At 40.1% G+C, this 21,286-nt stretch overlaps 1 protein-coding gene across 4 annotated transcripts; it reads left to right on the forward strand.

Moving 5' to 3' along the window:
• Window positions 1-610: 610 nt before the first annotated feature.
• BEND3 (BEN domain containing 3) lies at window positions 611-21,132 on the forward strand. 4 transcript variants are annotated; one of them, XM_039725012.1, is made up of 4 exons: window positions 611-1,676; window positions 10,551-10,595; window positions 11,038-11,258; window positions 16,283-21,132. In XM_039725012.1, the coding sequence occupies exons 2-4, from the start codon at window positions 10,562-10,564 to the stop codon at window positions 18,542-18,544; spliced, it is 2,517 nt and encodes an 838-aa protein (XP_039580946.1). In that variant the 5' UTR covers window positions 611-1,676; window positions 10,551-10,561; the 3' UTR covers window positions 18,545-21,132. The 4 variants fall into 4 exon arrangements, with proteins under 4 accessions (XP_039580946.1, XP_039580935.1, XP_039580954.1 ...); XM_039725001.1 differs by lacking the exon at window positions 611-1,676 and adding an exon at window positions 1,741-1,967; XM_039725020.1 differs by lacking the exon at window positions 611-1,676 and adding an exon at window positions 2,358-3,281.
• Window positions 21,133-21,286: the final 154 nt, after the last annotated feature.

Genomic DNA, 21,286 nt, shown 5'->3' on the forward strand with positions numbered 1-21,286 from the left:
AGAGAAGGATGCGCTAACTGCAGAACACTTGTCTCGCTAATAAATGTATCCATCCTTGTTGGAGTGATTCATCGGAGGAGTTTCAATGCTGGTGGTTCCCGCTTTCAAGCGCTCCTTTTAACAGCTGTCTATCAACAGCAATAATAAAAGGAGCAGTCAAAGTTAAAATCAACAAACTATTATCTGTTAGGATTATTCATGGATATGACACTGTAAACATACCAAAAGTCCCAGATGCTAAATTTAGAAGAGCGACATAAGTGGAAGAACAAAATTTTAGAGAACTGCATCTAAAGAAAGCGCCAAAAATCTGAAATGGTGAGGATTTTTTATTTTAAGAGGCACTCTTTGTATTGTTCAGTTCAGAGGAAAGAGCATGTGACTGGGAAAGTGCTGAGCTATTTATGGGGCAGATTTATCTGAGATTTTCGTTCAGTTATTTCTCAGATGACTTACATGTCTTTGTATTGCTTTTGAATTTAAAAAAAAAAGTTTGAAGTACAAAGGAAAGGTTTATTTAACAGTTACATTCACAGCACTGCTCAGAGCTGACGAGTTTTACCTTCACACTTACCTGCCGCTTGCACGGTGTGTATTTGCCTTGTAACTTCTGTCGGATACATCCTCCATGCTGCACAGGGTCCAGCATCCTTCATGGCAGTATCAGCCCTCACCTACTCATTTTATAATAAACACCTTTTATAAACATCTTTAGACTGCATTTCTTTTACTCTGGAGAAAAAGCAAACCGTAAAGCAACTACAATACAATTAGAGCATTTGGCTGTGTACTTTTATTAACAGCAAAATTAATCTATGTATCAGGAACGGCAGCACTGGCCGAGTTCACGGTGTAAGTAAAACATTTCACGCAAAACTGCCAAGTTCCAAAGGTGTGTTACATACAGCCAAAAAAACATAACTGCTACAACTGGCCATAGGTTACAAAACCAGACTTCACTCCCCCACTTTTTTTTAAATTATTTTTTAATCTTTGGGAAACGGTTTGGTTTTCTACAAGCTGTTAGTCGAAAGGGCACGTATGATTTGGCAGACTAATGTAATGTCTTATGTGCTCCTGTCAATTTCAGGGAAGATAAAATCTACAAGGATACTTAATTAAAAAAGAATGCAATGTCTGTTTTATAAATCACTGCTGCCATCTGCCCCGCAAACGCGGAGCATGGAAGCGGTCTTGTGTTTAACCAGCGTGGGAAAAAGCCTGGATCTGAATTAAACCAACTTACTGAAATAACTTTTTTTAAAAGTACAGGCTTAGCCTAACGCGGCACCACACACCGGCGTTTCCTACTTGGCGCTAGGCACAGAAACCCGCGTTAAGGTCACAGAAAGGCGGGCGGGCAGCGCTCCCACGGGCGCTGCCAGCTCCGGGCAGCGCCGGGGGCCGGAGCCTGCCGGGCCGGGCAGCGGCTGCGTGCGGGTGTCACAGCCCGTGTGTGCGAGGAGCGCTCGGCGCGTCCCCCGGCTCCGCCCGCAGGGCTGCCCCGGGCTGACCCGCGGCCACGCCGCCGTGGGGACGGATTTACGGCATCGGCGCGGCCGCGGCCGGGGTCTCGGGAGCTGCCGGGCGATCTCTGCGGAGCCCGGCTGCGCCAGGGGATGACCCGGACGCCCCGGTTTTGTCGCAGCCCGGCGGCGGCGGGACGCGAGTGGCGGGTGGGTGCTGGGGAGGCGCGCGGGGGCCGCGGGGCCGTGTGCCCGCTCTCCCCCCCACCCCCGCTCCCTCCCTCCCCTGCCCCTGCCCCGGGGCGGCGGGTGGCGCTGGCCGCGGCGGGTCGGGGCTCGGTGTCCTTGTGCGGAAATGACACACGGTCCCGTCACGTCACGCGAGAGCGCAGCGCGCGGACCCTCGCACACAAAGAGCGGGGGGGAAGCGCGGGCTCCAGCGGCGGCCGCTCCAGCCGCCCCCGCCGCCCCGGGGCTCCCGTGGCCCCGCGCGGAGCAGAGGTAAGTCTCGCTGCCGCCGCCGGTGGGGACGGGCGCCGTTCCACGCACCCCACGGCGAGCGGGGAGCGCCGCCCCGGCGGGTGGGGGAAGAACGGGGAGGGGGGGGCCGAGCGGGGGAGGCGCGGGGCCGGCCCCTCCTCCGGCCGCCCGCGGGAGGGGGGGCGACACGGAGCGGGGCGTGGGGGGGGGCAGCGGAACGGTCACGCCGCCGTCACCTCCAGCCTCACCTTAACCCCTTCCCCCTCCTCCCCCGCGCGCCGGCCACATAGATCCGCCCGGGCAGGGTTCGGACCGGAAGCACCAACCGCCGCCTCCGCCTCGGGCTCGTGGGTCTGACCGCGGAAGCGGCCGCGGCCGCGCCGCGTGCGGGGCGCGCGGGGCGTCCCCCGCCGCCCCGCCACGGGCCCGCCCGGGCACCGCCCCGGGGCCACGCGTGCCCCCGGAGCCGGGGCCCGGTTCAGGGTCCCGCCTGCCCTATCGTACGCGGCGGGAGGAGCGGCGGGCGGTGGGTGCGCTGGAACCCGCGTCGGTCCTTGCTGGGTCGCGCTCTGAGGGGCCCGGTGAAGGGCACCGCGGGGGAGCGGCCGCCCCTGGCCCCAGCGTCTCCCGGCAGGTCACCCGCGGCTTCCCCTGGCCCGACCGCCCGCCGCCTCCGCCCAGATCACGCTCGCCGCCCCTGCCCCGATCGCCGCCCCTGCCCCGGTCGCCCGCTGCCTCTACCCTACTTTTCCCTGCGGTGTGTCCACACAGCCCTTTGTAAATAGAAGGGAACAAACTCTGAACCAGCAGAATGCGAGCCGGCCGCAGGCCAGCAGCCATGTGACGGCTCCCACATAGCGTTGACGCAGTCCCAGGGTTTTTTTGGGTTGAAGTGTGAGTAGGGTTTGTCGCTGCCACCTATAAACACAGTGTATGCCTGACCCATGGGGCAGAGACATCTAAGCAGGGAAAGAAAAACCTTTTCCCTGTTTCCAGCTTTAATGATTTACATCTCATAAAACAAATAATTACCCGTGTGTGCTCATACATTTTCTTCTTATCTCCTCCTAAATCAAACTCAGCACTGGACCAACTGAATTTTTATCTTTGCTGAGTATTGTCATAGGTTAGGTAAGTTCAGTGGATAAAAATAAATGGGAAATGAATGCAGTTTGGAGGAGAATTTAAACTGCACAAAGTTCAGATGGAACAGTATTTTAAAATAAAAGCAGAGTGAGAGTGAAGAGAGGAAAGCAAAACGTTTTTAATAGACCAGTGAAAAACACGTGGTTGAAGAAAAGACAAATTCTTGCATTACTGCTGGAAATAAACCAGGTTAGTGTTTTGCTGACCCCTGCAACATTAAATTGCTGTTTGGTAAAAGTACAGAGGACAGATTAAGAGAACTTCAGTTTTAGGCAAACTGAGAAGAGTGATTTTGGTTTGTTGGGATTTTTTTTTAAAATCTGCATATTTAACTTAATTAAAACGAAATATGAAAGACCTGAATTAAGAACCCTCTTAGATGCCCTCTTAGTCCTACTGGAAAAATACCCTTGTTGCAGGCTGGCTTCAGTGGAGATCTCAGACTTCATGTCCTGCTTTACAAGGCAGCAAAATGGGTTTTCAAACTATGGAAGTATAGGGATTTTTATTTTTATTTTATTTAAGAGTAGTGCTTCCAACAACATCTGCTGGTTACTTAAAATCTTTTTATTGGTAGTTTTAGAACTTACTGTTCATGTATTTGTAGTCAGAATGCTTGTAATGTTGGAATACTGTTATCTACAGTACTTAATATTACAAGTGTCAGTACTAGATATCAAGAACAAATTTTGAGAAACAAGGCTGCAGCACCCCTATTACCTCAAAATGGATAGAATAGAAAGCATTTGCTTTTAATATTTCGTATACTGTCTACTTGCATTTTGCTCTTTGCTCAATTAAATGAGGCAACATTGGATAGAATAGAAGCATTTGCTTTTAATAGTTCATATACTGTCTACTTGCATTTTGCTCTTTGCTCAATTAAATGAGGCAACATTCAGATCTCAGTTTCTTTAAGATGGATGGTCAGTTTCAAATAAGCTACCTGGTTTTTGTTTGGTAGCGGTTTTGGTTTTTTTTATTAAGGTGATTTCAGGTATTGGACTTCTTCAACCCTCTGCTTCTTCAAAATTTATAAGGCCTTGTCAAAATTATGTAAAATTTGTAATCAAATCACTGGCCCACAGATCTGAACAAAAGGCAAACATTGCCTCTAAGAAATACATTTTCCAGCTTAGTCTTGGAGTGGTATTTATGTCTAATTTAGTTGAGCTGAATTTGTATTGCATTGTTTTTTACAAATCGGAGGAATAAAATCTACCCTGAGGATAATTGCGATATTGAAATTATTGAACCCAGCGCTACAGCTAGGAAATAAAAGATGCAGATTACTTGGCACCCAAAGCAGAAGGCAGAACTCGCCGTTCTCTAGGTTTGCTTCTCAGCCCAGCAGGAGAGCTTTCCAAGAGACAGCCTGGAGAGCAGCACGCACCCTGAGCAGGAGGCGGCTCCTGGGCAGCCTGAGCAGAGGGCACACGCCTCCAGTCCTCTTTGGCTCCGGGACTGTAGGGCTGGCTGTTGGGAATTGGTATTTCCCCTCGTTATTTCCAACTGTTCTATAGGAATCAGTCTTCTAAAACATCATGAAGGACAGAGTTCCACACTGTTGCCAGGCACTTAGAGCAGCACTCTGCTCACCTGCTGTGCGGAATGGGACTGCTTCCACCTACCCACACCTGCTTTCAAGGCTCTGGACTTCCCATGGGAAGCTTTGGTTACTTTCTGTGGTTCACCCAGTGCAAGTTAGGAAATATAGGCAGAGAGTCTGAGACAGGGAGCAGGACAGACACTTGAGTGTTTGCCGAGATTGATTACTCATTGTCAATTGCTGAGAATGAATAGATGTACAGTGCTTTTGATTGGCTCTGGATAAATCATACTCTAGTTACGTGGTGTAATACCATTGCAATTTGGTGATAAAATCCTGTTACAGGATGTGTAAGAGGAGGTGCTAATTCTGACTGTTACACAGCAGTTGAATGTACACATCTTGTAAAATTTAGCTAGTGTCATCTCCTTAAAAGATCCGCTTTTTTTTGTGTTCCTCATTTATTTAACTTTATTAGGATACCTGTGCTGTAAGAGGGGTGTTGTATCTTTCACTGCATGCTGAAAGCTAAGGAAACTGAGCAGTTTATTCTGCATATGTTATCAAACACATACTTAATGTGACTAGCAAACATGTATGTCTTAACATTTGCCCAAAATGTAGAACAGTTGACTTCTTCAGAAACAACACTCAAGAACACTTTTCATTATGACCTGAGTTTTATATATGAAGCAATGTACCACCATGAGGCTTTAAAGGGAATAAACTTAATACACAATGTCTCAATCCCTGTGTTTTTAATAATATTCTTGTAGCCAATAATGAAGAATTAGGGACATTCCTGCCAACCTACATGAAGAAGCTAAAATACTTAGTGGGACGATGCTGCATCCAAGAAGCAACTTCTACACTTTTTCCATGCATTAGGGAACTGAACAGTACAACGTTATGTGAGGAGTTAAATACTAAACAGCAAGTTTCTATAAAACTGATAATCATTTTGTTGTTATTATTTAGTATCTTGTTTAAGGTAGTGATTAATTTTCATTTATGATCACCATTAAGGGTGATGAAATCCTAGTTGGTTTCCACATGCAGCATGTGTACAGTTTGATAGTTTCCTGTGTGGTTTTAACACTATTTTTTTTTAATTTGTCAGAACTCAGTACATTAGATATGGAAATTCAAAGAGTACAGAGTTAAAGTTGGTTTCCACATGCAGCATGTATACAGTTTGATAGTTTCCTGTGTGGTTTTCACACTATTTTTTTTTTCATTTGTCAGAACTCAGTACATTAGATATGGGAATTCAAAGAGTACAGAGTTACTTCAGTTACAAACAGCAGGACAGCAGTATTTTTTTCTGGTGGAATTTTTCCGTTCCATATTTAAGTCAGGATGTGAAAATTATCAGTCAGGGTTTCTTTAAGAATGATTGCAAAGGCAGAGAACTGCCTTCATGTTACATGATGAGCAAGGTCTTTTCTCCCTGTATTGTGCTTTTATAATGGTCAAAATCATAAGAGGGTTTGGGAAAGCATCCTCCAAGGCAAACACATGAGTAATTGTTAGGTAGTAAACAGGAAGAGAATGCACATTATGGAAGATTTAACTTATGAATCAGTTGGGATTCAGTTCTGTTCTGCGCATCAATAACTGGATACACCTTATGCTTCTTTTAAGTGGCAATATGTATTCTACTAGATATGAGACTGAAATACATTCTGAGTATGAGTTGCAATTTCTTCCCTTACTCATAAAATCTGTTGTACCCCAGTGCTTTAAACCCTTAAGGCTTCAGTGCATATTTTGGGTAGATGCATTTTTGGTAGATGGGTCACGTATTCTGTTCTACACGCAAAAGCAGTATCAGGGTGGTTGTTAACACTAAATGCACAGAGAAACATTCCAAAACCTTGTTTTTAAGGTGTTCTCCCATGCTTTGGAACTCCCAGCACTGCCCTATGCATTGAGCTTCTCTGTTAACCATGGGTAATACCATTTCAATATGGAATGTCATTACCAAAATGGTACAACAGTGCAGTTAAGTGTCATGACCTGGTACATTTTTGGAATAGAGGCAGATGTCTAAGCAAGAGTAACTGAAGTAGGGAGTGTTAAGTCCCTTCATTGAACTGTCTTGTTCATTGCCTAGTCTGATGAGACGGGAGGGCAGGATGTGTGGGAAGGGAATTTGTCCAATAGTGACAGACAAGGTGATCCAGGACTCCTCTTCTTTCCCTACTCCCTTGGATCTTGCTGTTGATGTAGCTGTGGGTGTTTGGTTTGTTTTGGAATCGTTCTTCCAGAGGAAAACAGAAAACAGGATGCAGTGCAGCATCTGTCTGTATCCCAGCAAGATAAAGCTGCCAAGGCTGGTTGCTCTGCCAGTCACCGTTGCAGGCGTGGGCTCCCAATTTCAGCACAGAGTGTTCACTCTTTCCTGGAACTTGCCAACAGCTGTCCTCTAGATAGCATTGAGTAATTATTAGGCTGAGGATGATAGGTATATTTATCTTTCGTTTTGAAAAAAATACATATAAGATTGAAATATGTTTTGTATACTCAACATGATAGGGAACAACTGTTGGATGTTTGCTTTACTGTATGTATTTCTTACTCTATTGGTTTTTGCAGTATTTGACCTCAAGATCTTTTAGACTTTTTTTTTACTCCAGCTTTGCTTATTCTCACAGTCTGGGCTAGAATGCTACCTCAAAACAGACTTTGACACTGCTACCTCTTTTAAAGAGGAAGTAATTCTTATTTGTAAGTACTGACAATATTTTAGCGAATATGAAATGTTTTATCTTTAGTGGACTTGAAACAATCAACAAAATTGTTGTTAATCTTACATATTCAGGCATGACACAGACACACTCAGAAACAGATACAGGCTTTCCCCCTTTGCATAAATCCTAATTTCCTGTGGAAGAGATGATGCCATTGCTCTGTTGGTGCCTCTTTGTTGGCTCACTAGTCACTCATGGGTCCACTGTGACCCAAATTTGAAGCGAGATAGTGGAATAAATAAGGTCTCGTTAAATAGTTGAACCAAGCCAGTGGCTTGATGGTATGAGGAGAGATTTTAATTCCTCCTTTCTAGCCCAAACCTTGTGCATACTCCTGAGCTGGGCCCTTTACCTCTGAATTACAAGGAAAGTGACCCAGGAAAAAAAGTGAGTTGATTTCTGACAGTTTATCAAGATGGAAGGTTAAGGTAGGCACCCATGCTTGACCAAGGGAGCAGGTGGGACTGCAAGGCAGGAAATCAAAGGGACAATTGAATCCTGTCTCTTATAGAAGCTGTTATATGTTTGATGTGCTTCATTTTCTCAATACCAGAGTTCTTCCAAATCTTACAAAGACAGGAAACTAGATAAGGAAAGAGATTATTACTAGTGCTCTCCCAAAAATGAAAAAAAATTGGAGTTTGTGCTTTTTTTTACACCAGAGATCTCAGGTATGGAACACAGTCTTCCTAGGCTTGGTTGGTTCTGACACTGATTTTTGGCTATTCACTTTTAATTGTATTCTATCAGTTTTCAGATTAAAAAACTTCAAAAGTTAACTCTGTATTTCAAATTTGTGAAACAATGTTTTAACTCAGTGTTATTTGACCTGAATGCAGGGTAGCTTTGGTGGCCTTCCTAATGTTTCCTTCAGAAAGTTAACTGTTGCTCTGCTTAATTTTCACTTTTTTACCAGTGTTAGAGTGGCTCTTCAGATACTCATTTATCTTCTCCTTTTAGTTTTATTTTTTTTCTCTGACAGGAATTCTTCTAAAGTATTCTTCCTATTTGAATAGTAGTAACAGCAGGAATTAGAAAGAAAATATAATTCCATATATTCCCTCCTAAATATTTAGTGTTGTTTCATCAACTGCCACCTTTTAATCTTCTCATCTGGCTTTGTGGTTAACATTTTTTACTGTTTTGCTCTTATGAAGTAGTCTAGGATTATCTGAAAAATCATTTTGATCTCCATTTTAGAATGTTTGTAGCGGTATTGATAGATTTGCTTACTGTCACCTCAGGCTCTCACAAAAAGACTGTGTGTTACACTCCCTGAGCACCGACATGTGTTGGTCTTGTACCACAGCCCTCAGAGCCACGCCTAGTGCAGCATGGAACAGAGCAAGGAAGATCCAGGCAGTAACTGTCAATGTATGTGGGATATCAGGGCAAAAGATGGGATTTTCTTAAGGTCCAGGAGAGCTTTTTGATGGTGCTGTGAGAAGTAGACTGCTGTAGGATTTTTCACAAAGAGCTGTAGTGGCTTTGTCTAAATCTCTAAATACTATTGAGTTAATAAGACTGGGTATTAACCCATATCAGAGCTTATCAGGTGGTTTAGAAGTTGGTGTGGGCCACTTAGTTTCATGCTGTTATGGCTAGAGAGTTTGCAGAAGTTTAAGTGACATGATTATGGTACTGTTAAGCTGGCATAATTGATATATGGGCCAGTTCATAAATGCAAGTTCTAAAATAGGGAATTATGGTGGGTAAAAGGATAAGGTGTCTGAGGGGTTTGTGAAGAGACTTATTTTTATATGTGATGATGAAGACAATCTCATTTTATCCCCTTGAGGATGCCCTTTACAAGGCTGTATATAGGGGCCATGTGGAAGATCAGCACATCAAAGAGTATCTTGGCTTCAAGGGTGGCCCAGTATAAGCTGATTTTATAAATCTGTGCATCTTTTGTTTGGGTGCCACCCATTGTAAATCGTACAAAATCTAATCCAGAATGGAACCTCATAGTTACTATTACAGCCATCAAATTGCCTACAAATTGAAATTCATATCTACACAGCATTCAAATGTTTACAGAGTTTTTTAACAGTATTTTGAGATGTAAAAGAAAATATATAGTATTCAGCATTATTCAGGAGAGAGGTGCAGACTGTTTTTCCTTCCACAACAGATTCTCTGTGTTTCTCTCCCCATCTTTCTTATCAATTTCATTATAATTCCCACTCCTGGGCTGTGTGTACACTTTTGATTGACTGGTTTTATTGACTTGCACTTGTAAAGCAATAATATTCTGGGGCCAGATAAGCATAATGCTGCATGTAGAGGAGCATGAGCAGAGTGTGACAGTTTGCCAGTCACCCGCTCACCAGATGAGAGTGTCAGTTTGCAGCTGCGTGCCCTGCAAGGGTCAGTGATATCTGACTAAGTTGTTTGCTTTGTAGATCTCCAAAGATTTAGAATATCTTTTAGGAACATGTGCAGAGATTGATGTTTTGCCCCCAAGTAACTTGCAAAATTAGTTTTCGAGTGAACAGAAATACAGATGAGTTTTTCATGTGAGAAATAACACTAAAATCATTCTAGCATAATACATATATTTGCTTTTCCCTACAAAAACTACATTATTTAGGGGCTGACACAGCAAAAGGACTTAGTGTAGATCTATGTGCATTATTCTACTGGAATTGACACAATTTATACCAAAAGATCAAAGATTTTTAAATAAAAACTTACTCCAGGATGCATGTTACTATTAATGATGAGTTTTCTTTCTGTGATGACTTTGTGTCAACCACAAGGACAATATGACAACATTTGACTGTAATAATAGTGATTTTGTACACTTTAATGCAATTAACTTCCATTTATATACTGCCAAGACACTTTACAGAGAAGGTTTGAATGACTTCTACTTTTCTCTGTACCAGAAAAAGACACAGAATTTTAAATAGTTCCCTACCTGTTGTATGTTATCTACAATATAGTTTGCCTGTTGATGGGTCTGTAGATGGCCATGAAGTTTACTGAAGATAACTAGTTATTACAAACATACAGACTGGAAAAACTGGAAGTCATCTGTGGGCTGCTAACTCAATACTTTTAGATGAAAAGTAATTACAAGAGGAGCTGTAGATATTCCCTGATTCCAGAAGATGCTGATATTTATTTTTGTATTTTTGTTTTGTTCTTTAGTGAGATAGAAGATGAATTCAGCTGAAATCACTGATGATGATGAAGGTAAAATGTTGTACTTTGTATAATTTTTGATCAGGCAAAAATATTTGTTGATTTAAACTATTTGCCACCTAATAGAGAATCCAGTTGGATCAAGACAAATTACACTAATTTTTTTAAAAGTTATCTAAAATAGGGCATTATCTTTGTTAGTCATTATTATTTCTGCTCTACATCCTTCCTCCCCTCCAAAAAAATCTTCCTCCTGTAATTATTTGTTTATACTTTAGATTATTCTTTGGAGAAGAAACTGTCATTTACTGGAAAACTGAATTATTTGACTTTGAGGTGGCCCCAATATACACTTACCATAGAAATAATAAAAAATAATGAAGTTCTTCAAAACACATTTTCATAAAAAGAAACAAACCAAGAACATTACAGTAAGGATGTAATGGTTTTCTGGAGAGGGTGCTTTATCTTTCTAAACATTCTCTTTCTTCAGTAAAAATTCCTAAAAGAAATGTGAAAGTAGAAACAGAAAATGAAGATGAAGCTCTAGACTGCTCAGTAACTTCCAGATCTGCTGAGAAGCACTCACTGGATGGTGCAGTGACTTGCCTACAGGATTCCAACAAAAGGAAACAGACCTCCCTTGGCTGTGATGGGTCAGGAGGCCAGCAGGATGCCTTACCCAGCGTGAAGAAGAGACGCTTTACACAGGAGGTAACTTCTCTACACATGACTGATTTTTTGGTTCATATTTCTTAGGCTAAATTCTCTGCTGCTATAAGTAGAATGCAAGTCTTTTACAACTAAATTTGCATTGGTAATGAGTTTGTTGCAAATGTGGCTAATCCTAAGCCAGTTTGCACATGGCTGGGTATTCTCTAAATAACATGGAAGTGATCATATTTATGAAATACAGCTAATAGTTATAGGTTAAGTCATTTATGTGAATTGTGTTTTTGTTGTTCAGCAGATAACATAGGAAGGGGCAGTGATTTGGAGTAACTTTGCATGACTCTGATTACAGTCCCTCTCATGTCACACAGTCCTTTACCTTGATCCTGAGTGGTAGAATCAGGGTTGTAATTCTTTTTTCTGTGACAAAGATTTAATGTCAGTGAGAGCCATATAAATTAGTGTACTATTTGAAGGATAAAAATGCAGGGATGCAGAAGATTTCAGCCATATCAAGAGTGGAATGTATTATAACATCTGGTGTGGCATCCCAGCTTGGGACAATCCAGATGTTTCTGTAACCAGTGAAGGAGACGCCCAGTCTTTTCCATTATCCTGATCTTGTGTTTCACCTCCCTAGCAATGGCAGATTTTAATTAATCTCTGGTGAAATTGAGCTGGTTTCTTTTTGTCCTTGTTCTTTTCAGTAGGGAGAGCAATGATCATCTGTTCTTAGAAAAATCTTCTGCATGTGGGAAAATTCATGTGATGTTGTCCACTCAGTCCTTCCTTTCCAAGATTAAAATTCTCTTTTTTTCAGCTCTTCTTCAGGAGTCACCTTATATTTTTGTTGTTCCATTTGAGAGTCCAGAAAGACTAGTGTCCAGTGTTGGATAGTCACATCTCTCCTGCCACCCTGTAGAGCAGTATAATGACCTCCTGTTTTTCACACTCAGCACTTTATTAAAATAACCTAGATTCAAATTCATCCTCTTTTGAATAACTTCAGGCCCTGGGTTATATTTAGTTTGTGACCTATCCTAATGCACGTATCCTTTTCTGCTCTTCTGCTACCTAGCCAGTTATTTCATGTTGTATTTGCACATTTCATGTCTTCTTTATAGCCATAGTTCTCTGTGATTCTTTTTCTTGACTATCGTCTCTCTGACTTCTTACGGCTGTTTTTTTCCCCTGAATGCCTGTGGTAGGTAGGTTTTAATCTTATTACACGGTTTCTTTCTTTTCCTTTTCCTTTCTCTTTTTCTTTTTACAATTGTTTTCCTTGCATTCAGACTCTTAAAAGAGCTTTATAATGGTCTCTGAACTGTGCTTGCTTTGCATTTTCCTGTTTGCCATTAATAAATTTTAAATTTTAATTTGAAATTAATTATAACTTTGGATTTATAATATCAGAAGTTGCCCCAGTAATAACGATGAAAATTCATTCTTGGCCGACCCCAGTGAATCAGTATGTTTAGTTAAATAACCAACCAGAAATGGTCCTCAATCTTAACAGGATTTTTAGAGTTAATTACTTCTCTAGTACCAATATTCTGTTTTAATTGATGACTTTATTAACTATTTCTATTTAAACACTGAAAAAATCTTAATTATTCTAAAGAATGTTGTGCTTATATATTTTTACTGCATGTCATATAGGCATCTATCTATGATATAAACAGAGCTGTACCTCTTTTGGGCTGGTAATTATATTACTAAATTACTTTTTAGCTGAAGACTTCACTATTTTTTTTTAAATTTTGAATGCCACTTCATAATCAGGAATTATTTTTCCCTGCTTTTCTTTGAAAAAACAATGTGTAGGAGATTGTAAGTTTAAAAAAGATATGTGCAGGACATTTCCATATTCTTATGTGTCTAAAAGCATCTATGTTTCTTGCTTATGCATTTATTTATTCTTTACTCCTTGAGTATTATGTGTTGTATTCTTACAGATATTTAGACTTTGTTTATTAAGTATAACAAAGGTCATAAATGGACTTGAGCATTGACCAGAACAGTAACTAAGCAACTTTTAAAACTTGGCTTAGGATTCTAAGAGAGTATGTGAGAGACTATTTCACAATTTCTTATATTGGTTGACATTTTGCAAAATACTGCACTTTGCAAATGTTCTTTAAATGTTTTGAATATAAAAACTTGCTGTGCAACTGTAGTATAAAAAGCAGCACTATCTTACTTATATTGAGTCTCAGAACAATATCTTTGTTTTGATAGTACATTAGAACTGATCATCTTAAATGGGTGCAGTATTATCTGAAATTCGTGGATGTTTAAAGATCAGTGTTACAGAAAAGGAATTAGTTAAATTGGAGAATTTACAAAAGCCTTGTATTTTTGATGTGGATAGTGTCATTCCCAGATGGAAGCTATAGGCAAGATAATTAAAAGCAAAATAAAAGAAAATGAGAATGCATCTGAACTAAAATATTCTTAAATATTTTTAAGGCCCAAATGTTTTGTCATCTGCTAGGGGAACACTGGCTGTGTGTTTCTGAAGTGCAGATATTCTGAAATGCAAATCCATCCTGCAGCCAGATCTGGCTGCTAGGAGCTGCATTAGTAAGGAAGAAGTTCAGCTGCTATCATAGTGAAGATCTGCTGTAGTTCTTAGCATGAGCTCCAGAGCACCGTGTCCAAAACTGAGACTGCAAACTTTAATGATCTTACTGTCAAAGTAATGAATTAATGTTATTTAATACACATCCTAATATTGATCTGGCCTGACTTTGTGTGTGAGGTGCACATCAATAGAAGTTGCCCTCATATTGCCAAGTTTTATTATATAATTAATTAGGGAAAATAAACAGCAGGAGGTCAAATGAGAACTGACAGATACCTGGTGACCCATGGCAAGCTATTTAGCAGCAAGGTATTTTAGCAGTAGAGAAGGAATTGAAAGAGGGATATGCTGTTTCTGAAGGAATATTTGGTATATTCTCAGTTAACAGAAGTGTTAATGAAAGAGCGACTTAGGTGGTAGGTCTCACTGGTTGTGTAAGAAGTGTTTTGTTTTGTTCTTTAGATGTAAAATAGTAAAAAGCTTTGTAATTCAGTTTGTGTGCCTGACTGGGGAGCAGTGTTGTCAGTGGAGATTTTCATGGCCTGCTTTCAGGTGATGCCTGTGTGGCAGAGCTCTGTTGCTACCTGGAACTACTTCTGTTTCTTCACTGACAAGTACAGGTGGTGTATGACAGCTTCAGTCCCAGCTTAGGAGCCTGCAGTTCGGTGGGAGCAATGTGGCTCTCTGTTTCTTCACTGACAAGTACAGGTGTATGACAGCTTCAGTCCCAGCTTAGGAGCCTGCAGTTCGGTGGGAGCAATGTGGCTTTCAGTCTGCTCGCAGCTCAGTCGCTGTTCTGGCTTTGTTATGAGTGGGACTGGAATGGGACAGTCTTCTAAGTGGGACCTGGAAACCAGGTGTCCATGGCACTGTGACAGCCAGGGATACTGCACACTGAAATGCATCTCCTTGGCATGACGTATTCGTTTGATCATCTCTCCACACAGCTTTGGATGTGCAAACACGAGGTTTCGTATGTAGGGTAATGTGATGTGAGTGAGAGCAGAGCTTGGAAACAGCTTCAGTTTAATTGAATGTTGGTTTCTAAACTTGGAGTGGAAACCAGCTTGTTCTTTCTGAGTCTGCCTTGAGTATACATTGCATTAGAAATTAAAAAATGATTAGATTCAATTTGTCACTGCAGTAAGCAGATGCCAAGTGTGAGTACACATAGGGACCACATTGATTTAATGAGTTACAGTTCTGTTTCTTAAGAAAGAAACTTTAATTCAGGTTCCTCACTGTAGGATATAATGGGGCCTTCACTAGGATTTCAAATTTCTTGTGGCTCTCAGCTCAGACCTGAAGTCTGTATTTAATTTGTTTTAATACTTGAATGCAAATTCTGTAGATTTTTATCTAATTAATGTTCTATAGAACAAGCCAAGAAAATTGTTTCAGTATAGAAACATTTACAAGTCTGGGAGTGTTTTCTCATGTTTGAATTCTTTATGTTGGATTTTGATTCTGTTGTATCTGCTTAGCTTTTAAGAATTATTTACAATATCCACGTGTTAACAAAAAAAAAAAAAAAAAAAAAACAACCAAACCAAATCACCCAAGTCCTGCATATCTACTGTGAGATTATTAAAATGCTTTGTTCCAATTTCAAGCAATGAGGAATAATTACAAATAGTTGAGAACATTAAGTACTTAAGAATTCATTACTGGTTTTATATAATTAATAAATTATATACATTTATATAGTTTAAATAATTTAGAAAGTTAGGAATCCATGAATCTAAACTTCATTGCCTTTCAGAAATAAAAAAATCTTCTGTTAGGCTTCCTTTTTAAAAAGATATTGTACCAGGGTACTTTCCACTTTTTTACTACGTAAATAGAATACCTTTTAAAAATTAAGTAATTACTAGGATTTGTTTAGTAATTCTGCATCATTATAAAGATATTTTTTAAAACCTATATATAAAATTTTCACATCAGAAAAAAAGAGAATAAGCTTTTTTTTTTGTGGTTTATAGCCTTTGTGACATTTTCAAAAGCTAACCTAAAGAGAGTGCTGGAATGTTAAATGCAGTTGTTGGAGGCAATGGCAAGGTCACAGGACTAGGAGTCAGAAAATCTAGATGCTATTCTTGGCTCTGTTGCTGACTTGTTGCCACCCAAATTCTTGACAGCCCAAGATCCTCCTCATATGCAAGGTGAAGCCTAATGATACTTAATTTGGGGGAGTAATTAGAGAGCTCTATGCGTAGAGAGTACTAAGAATTATTGTTGCATTTCTATTCCGTGGAGAAAGCCATAAGCCAAAAAAAGGGAAACAAAAAGGAAACCTGAATAATACTTTACTGTATTTTTATTTTTCCTAGTGAACTTATTAATTTTTATTATTTAACACAACAAGTCTCCTGGAGAAAATTTGACTTTGGATATTTATGTAGCAGTGCTTGCTTAAGGAGCACATATTTATAGGTAGTATCTTTAAGGCAGTCTTACTAATACAATATTTATTCATTTGAAGGGCTCCCTTTCAAACATGAGGAACAGAGATGCTGGTTCACCCACTCAGGTAAATGCAGAGCAGCCAAGCAAGAACAAGAATTCTAATGTAACATGGCTGTGTGAAGAAGAATCCTTCAGTGACATAATCACTCCATCTTATAAAAAACCTCTCTATGGCATCTCACACAAAATCACAGAGAAGAAGAACCCACCAGGAGCAGAGCAGTTTGCTTCTTATGAGTTGTTTGAAAAAATCAACCCCAGCAGTCCCTCACAAATTCGGACTTTGAACGATCAGCGCAAGAGAGACTCGGCCATTGCGGTAGCAGCAGCCACAGCAGATTCAGAATCAAATATATATTCTTTGATACAGAAAATGTTTTACACACTGAACACCCTCAACACCAATATGACTCAGCTTCACAGTAAAGTTGACCTGTTGTCTCTGGAGGTTAGCAGAATTAAAAAACAAGTCAGTCCAGCAGAGTCCGTTGCTGACTTCAAGCCTCCCCCGGAGTACCAGCTGACTTCCACGGAACTCAAACAAATCATGGATCAAAGCACATCGGGCGGAGACCTGGCTTGCCGGTTGCTCGTGCAGCTCTTCCCAGAGCTCTTCAGCGACGACGAGTTCGGCAGGAGCTGCAGTGCATGTGGCTTTCTCAACAAAAGGAAACTTGAATCTCTTCATCTGCAGCTTATTCGTAACTATGTGGAAGTTTGTTATCCTTCTGTGAAGAATACAGCTGTGTGGCAGTTGGAGTGTTTGCCTCAAGTCAATGATTTTTTCAATAGATTTTGGGCTCAAAGGGAAATGGAAAACAGTCAGCAGAATGTGCAATCATCCAGTTTTTATGAGACTGAGCAGGTGGAATCCTCTCATTTCATGGAGGATAAAGAGCAGGAAGAAGCTTTGGACAGGAGTAATGTCATTGCCTCAGATTACATGCTGGATGCTCAGGATCTCAGTGAATTTTTAGATGAAGCTTCTTCACCAGGAGAGTTTTCTGTTTTTCTGTTACACAGACTGTTTCCAGAACTCTTTGATCACAGAAAATTAGCTGAAAGGTACAGTTGCTTTGGAGACTCTGGAAAACAACTGCTGGATCCTCATCGGCTTCAAATAATCCGTAGGTACACTGAAATTTACTTTCCAGACGTGCAAGAAGAAGAAGCCTGGTTGCAGCAGTGTGTTCAGCGAATAAATGATGAGCTTGAAAGTACGTATATGGATGGAAGTGAATGTGACCAGATGAGAGATGACTGTTACGATTCTTCTAGTTTACCAGATGATGTATCAATCATAAAAGTGGAAGACAGTTTTGAATATGAAAAGCCTGGCAGACGGTCCAAAAAAATTTGGCTTGTACCCATAGATTTTGACAAACTTGACTTTCCCCCTCCTGATTTTGATGTTCCTGTCCCGGATTACCTGTTAAACAAAGAACAGATTAAAAGCATATATGAAAGCAGTCTTTCCATAGGCAACTTTGCTTCCCGATTGCTTGTTCTCTTATTTCCTGAACTATTTACTCATGAAAACTTACGGAAGCAATACAACTGTAGTGGATCTTTAGGCAAGAAACAGCTTGACCCCACTAGAATTAAATTAATTCGACATTATGTGCAGATACTGTACCCCAGAGCAAAGAACGACAGAGTGTGGACGTTGGAGTTTGTTGGGAAGCTTGACGAGAGGTGTCGACGAAGAGACACGGAGCAAAGGCGCTCATACCAACAGCAACGGAAAATCCACGTGCCAGGGCCTGACAGGAGGGAATTTCTCACCTATGCAATAAACCCTGAGAGATTTCGGGAAGAATTTGAAGGGCCGCCACTGCCACCGGAAAGAAGTAGCAAGGATTTTTGCAAGATACCACTCGATGAACTTGTTGTTCCTAATCCAGACTTCCCTGTGCCTTCTCTGTATCTGCTCTCTGACAAGGAGATAAGAGAGATAGTGCAGCAGAGCCTGTCGGTTGGCAACTTTGCTGCCAGGCTTCTCGTAAGACTCTTCCCTGAACTCTTTACTCCAGAGAATCTGAGACTGCAGTACAACCATTCAGGTGCTTGTAATAAAAAACAGCTTGATCCCATCAGACTGAGACTGATCCGTCATTATGTGGAGGCAGTTTATCCTGTGGAGAAAATGGAGGAAGTGTGGCATTATGAATGTATACCGAGCATCGATGAAAGGTGCCGGCGTCCTAACAGAAAAAAGTGTGATATACTGAAAAAAGCTAAGAAAGCAAAAAAAGTGACAGGCTCTTTAAACTGCTAAGACTTTGACCACTAAATTATTGTCAAGAGTATGCTTTGGTTTAGACTGAAGGGCCTGTCGGGAGCTGAGGGTTCTCAGCCCCTGGGACAGTCAGGCACTAAATTTGTTGCGTTTCAGTGTGTGTGTTGCATTTCTGTTGGCACTGCAGCAGTGGGAAGTGGCTGACTACATTAGTACATGGGTAAAGAGCATCAGTGACAGCTGTCAATGACTCGCTAAGAGCATGATATTCACTGGTGCAAATACATGTATTGAAACTATTGCTCCACTCCCCATTTCTGCATCTTCCTTTTCTATCACTTTCTAATAATAAAGAATTTTTTTTTTATGGTTGTGCTCTTCAAGAGCAGTTTTTCATTGTACCATTATAAACAGTATTTTTAATTAATTCGGATTTTGAAATGTGTAGACTAAGTTTAATTTAAATTTGAATGTGCCATTTGCATTGGAAATCATTGGAATATTAGACTTTGCTTTTACAGTAACTTCAGCTTCACACTTGTTTTGTTTTTCATGATATTGAGGTACTGGAAGTTATAATACTGTGTCAAAGAGTGGGTCAGAATGGTGTCATTTGCATTTTTGACTGTTACATTGGTTTTATTTCCAAAATCAAGAATTTATGTTGAAGAATTGAGACATGAACATAGACACTATATGAATGTTGTTTTTTTTTTTGCATTGACACCACAAGCTTGATCCTGCCCCATAAATTGTTATTGTTTTGTCCAGTGTAACTGCTGGAGTGACTGAGGATTGCTTGTCTTGGGTAAAGCCAGCAAAACAGACCCAAGCCTATCTATACCCATGGAATGTCTTCCCATCATATGCTTGCCACCCTGTTTGTAAAATAGCAGAAGCAACAGCGACATCAAAAAGACCTGAAACAAGAACTTAAAAAAATTTAGACCTTACTTTCTATCAAAATCATGATTCCAAAGGTTTCCAGCGTTGATATTGAATTACATATATAAAAAGTATGTGCAGAGATTGGTTTTGTGGTGAAATCCAGTGTTTCAGGGTCCCAGCATATGAGCTGTGGTAATGTAGCTTACTCTTTCCATGAATGCAGCAGCATCTGGATATTTTGGGTGTAGGGATATGGAACTCCCTCACTTCACCAAATTGTTTTAGTGTTATTAGTAGCTATTTGGAGACATAACTGTGTATGTATAACTTAGGTTCATATGGTCAAGTTTGCATCATTAATATGTTCAAGTGTAACAAAGACCATCCAGAACCCAACATGAATTTGCTGTATGACTTGTCACTGGAGAGTGCTGCTTTAAAACTAGTTTTCTCTTTCTTTTTTACAAAAAATTAATACTGATAGAAAGGGTGAGAGAGAGTCAATTATGGATTCTTAATACAGTAAAGACAGTGGTTGCCTGCAGAGCATCACTGAACACCTTGGAGCAATTGTTGATGTTCTCTGTGGTCCTTTTCTGTTGTTTACTTAGATGGGTCATAGCAAATTTTAAGTCAGTTCCAATGTAATTTTCTATTTTAGCATTTGTAAGGAAGTACAAAATATTTGATATTTTTACTTCAGATTTTTAGAATATATTGTTTGTAGACTCATATTGATCCCTTTAAAAGGAAAACAAAGTGGTTTTTCCTGATGGCAAGAACTAGTAAATGTATTGTGTTAAACTGGGAGTAAATCATAGTTAGTAGCATTTGCTCATTTTGCCCATATGCTAGAAACATTCTCAGAGAATGTATGAAAAAAGTCATGAATGTACTAAATGACACATTGATACTGTTTATATCCATTTAAATGTTTCCTGTTGGTTTAAGTAATAGCAGACCATATTCAAAATGGATATCAGAGCAAATACGGCTATAATAAATCAAAATCATTTTACCAAAGATAAAGAACTGATACCACAATGTCTGCATCTGTTCATTTTAGTGCATAAATTTGTCAGATTGAATGTATCAGAAACCAAGACTCTCTTGTCATTGTATGCTACCTAGAAACTCTGAATTTTTTTTACATGCACTTTTATAGGATATGTAAAATAACAGAAGATCTTAACAGCTGTTTAATTTGTGGTTGCAAATAGCTGACCAAAAGGTAAGAAATGCAATTTTATTTTCTTATCTTAAGTCATATGTTTCACCACTTAGTGATGTCAAAGCTCCCAGAAGAATTCAATATATATTGAACTTTTTTACAAGGGATAGATGTTACTAGCTAGCATGCAAGTTTGAGACATACTGGCTTTTACTGTAGATGTTGATATTAAGTCAAAAAAATAAGTCAGTTGATATTATCTAAAAAGTAGTGAAAAAACCAATTTGACAACTTTGATCATAAAAATGATAAATTCTAATTTTTGAAACTAGGCATAAAATATTTTTGTTGCGTTTTTTTTCTCTTATTGCTGTGCACATTCCTTTTGTCCAACTCTTCACAACCCTTTCATGATTTGTTTGATTGTATGCTTTATAACTGATATCAACAAAATACAGACGTATAAATAATGGCATAGTTCACTAACCCAAGCTCTTGCAGTGCAGCCACTTCATCCAATTGGTCAGTCTTGTAAATATATTAAAGGAATATTATTTTCATACAAGAAGAATGTTGTCTGGTGATTGTTCAGGTACAAGCAGGATTACTTTCCTTAAAGTCTCTTACTAAGGTCTGAGATAACCTTAGGTAGTTGGACAAATACATAAAGGAAAACACCCCAGTTTGCTGCAGCCGTTTAAAAAGATTTTTCTGTCTTTCAG

This window comes from Passer montanus, unplaced genomic scaffold (genome assembly GCF_014805655.1).
Source record: "Passer montanus isolate IOZ18808 unplaced genomic scaffold, ASM1480565v1 scaffold11, whole genome shotgun sequence".
Classification (NCBI taxonomy): Eukaryota; Metazoa; Chordata; class Aves; order Passeriformes; family Passeridae; genus Passer; species Passer montanus.

Coding starts and splice junctions, on each gene's coding strand:
- BEND3 (XM_039725012.1), top strand. CDS start 10,562: ATGAATTCAGCTGAAATCACTGATGATGATGAAG. Junction 10,596..11,037: donor AATCACTGATGATGATGAAG/GTAAAATGTTGT, acceptor CTCTTTCTTCAG/TAAAAATTCCTAAAAGAAAT. Junction 11,259..16,282: donor AGAGACGCTTTACACAGGAG/GTAACTTCTCTA, acceptor ATTCATTTGAAG/GGCTCCCTTTCAAACATGAG.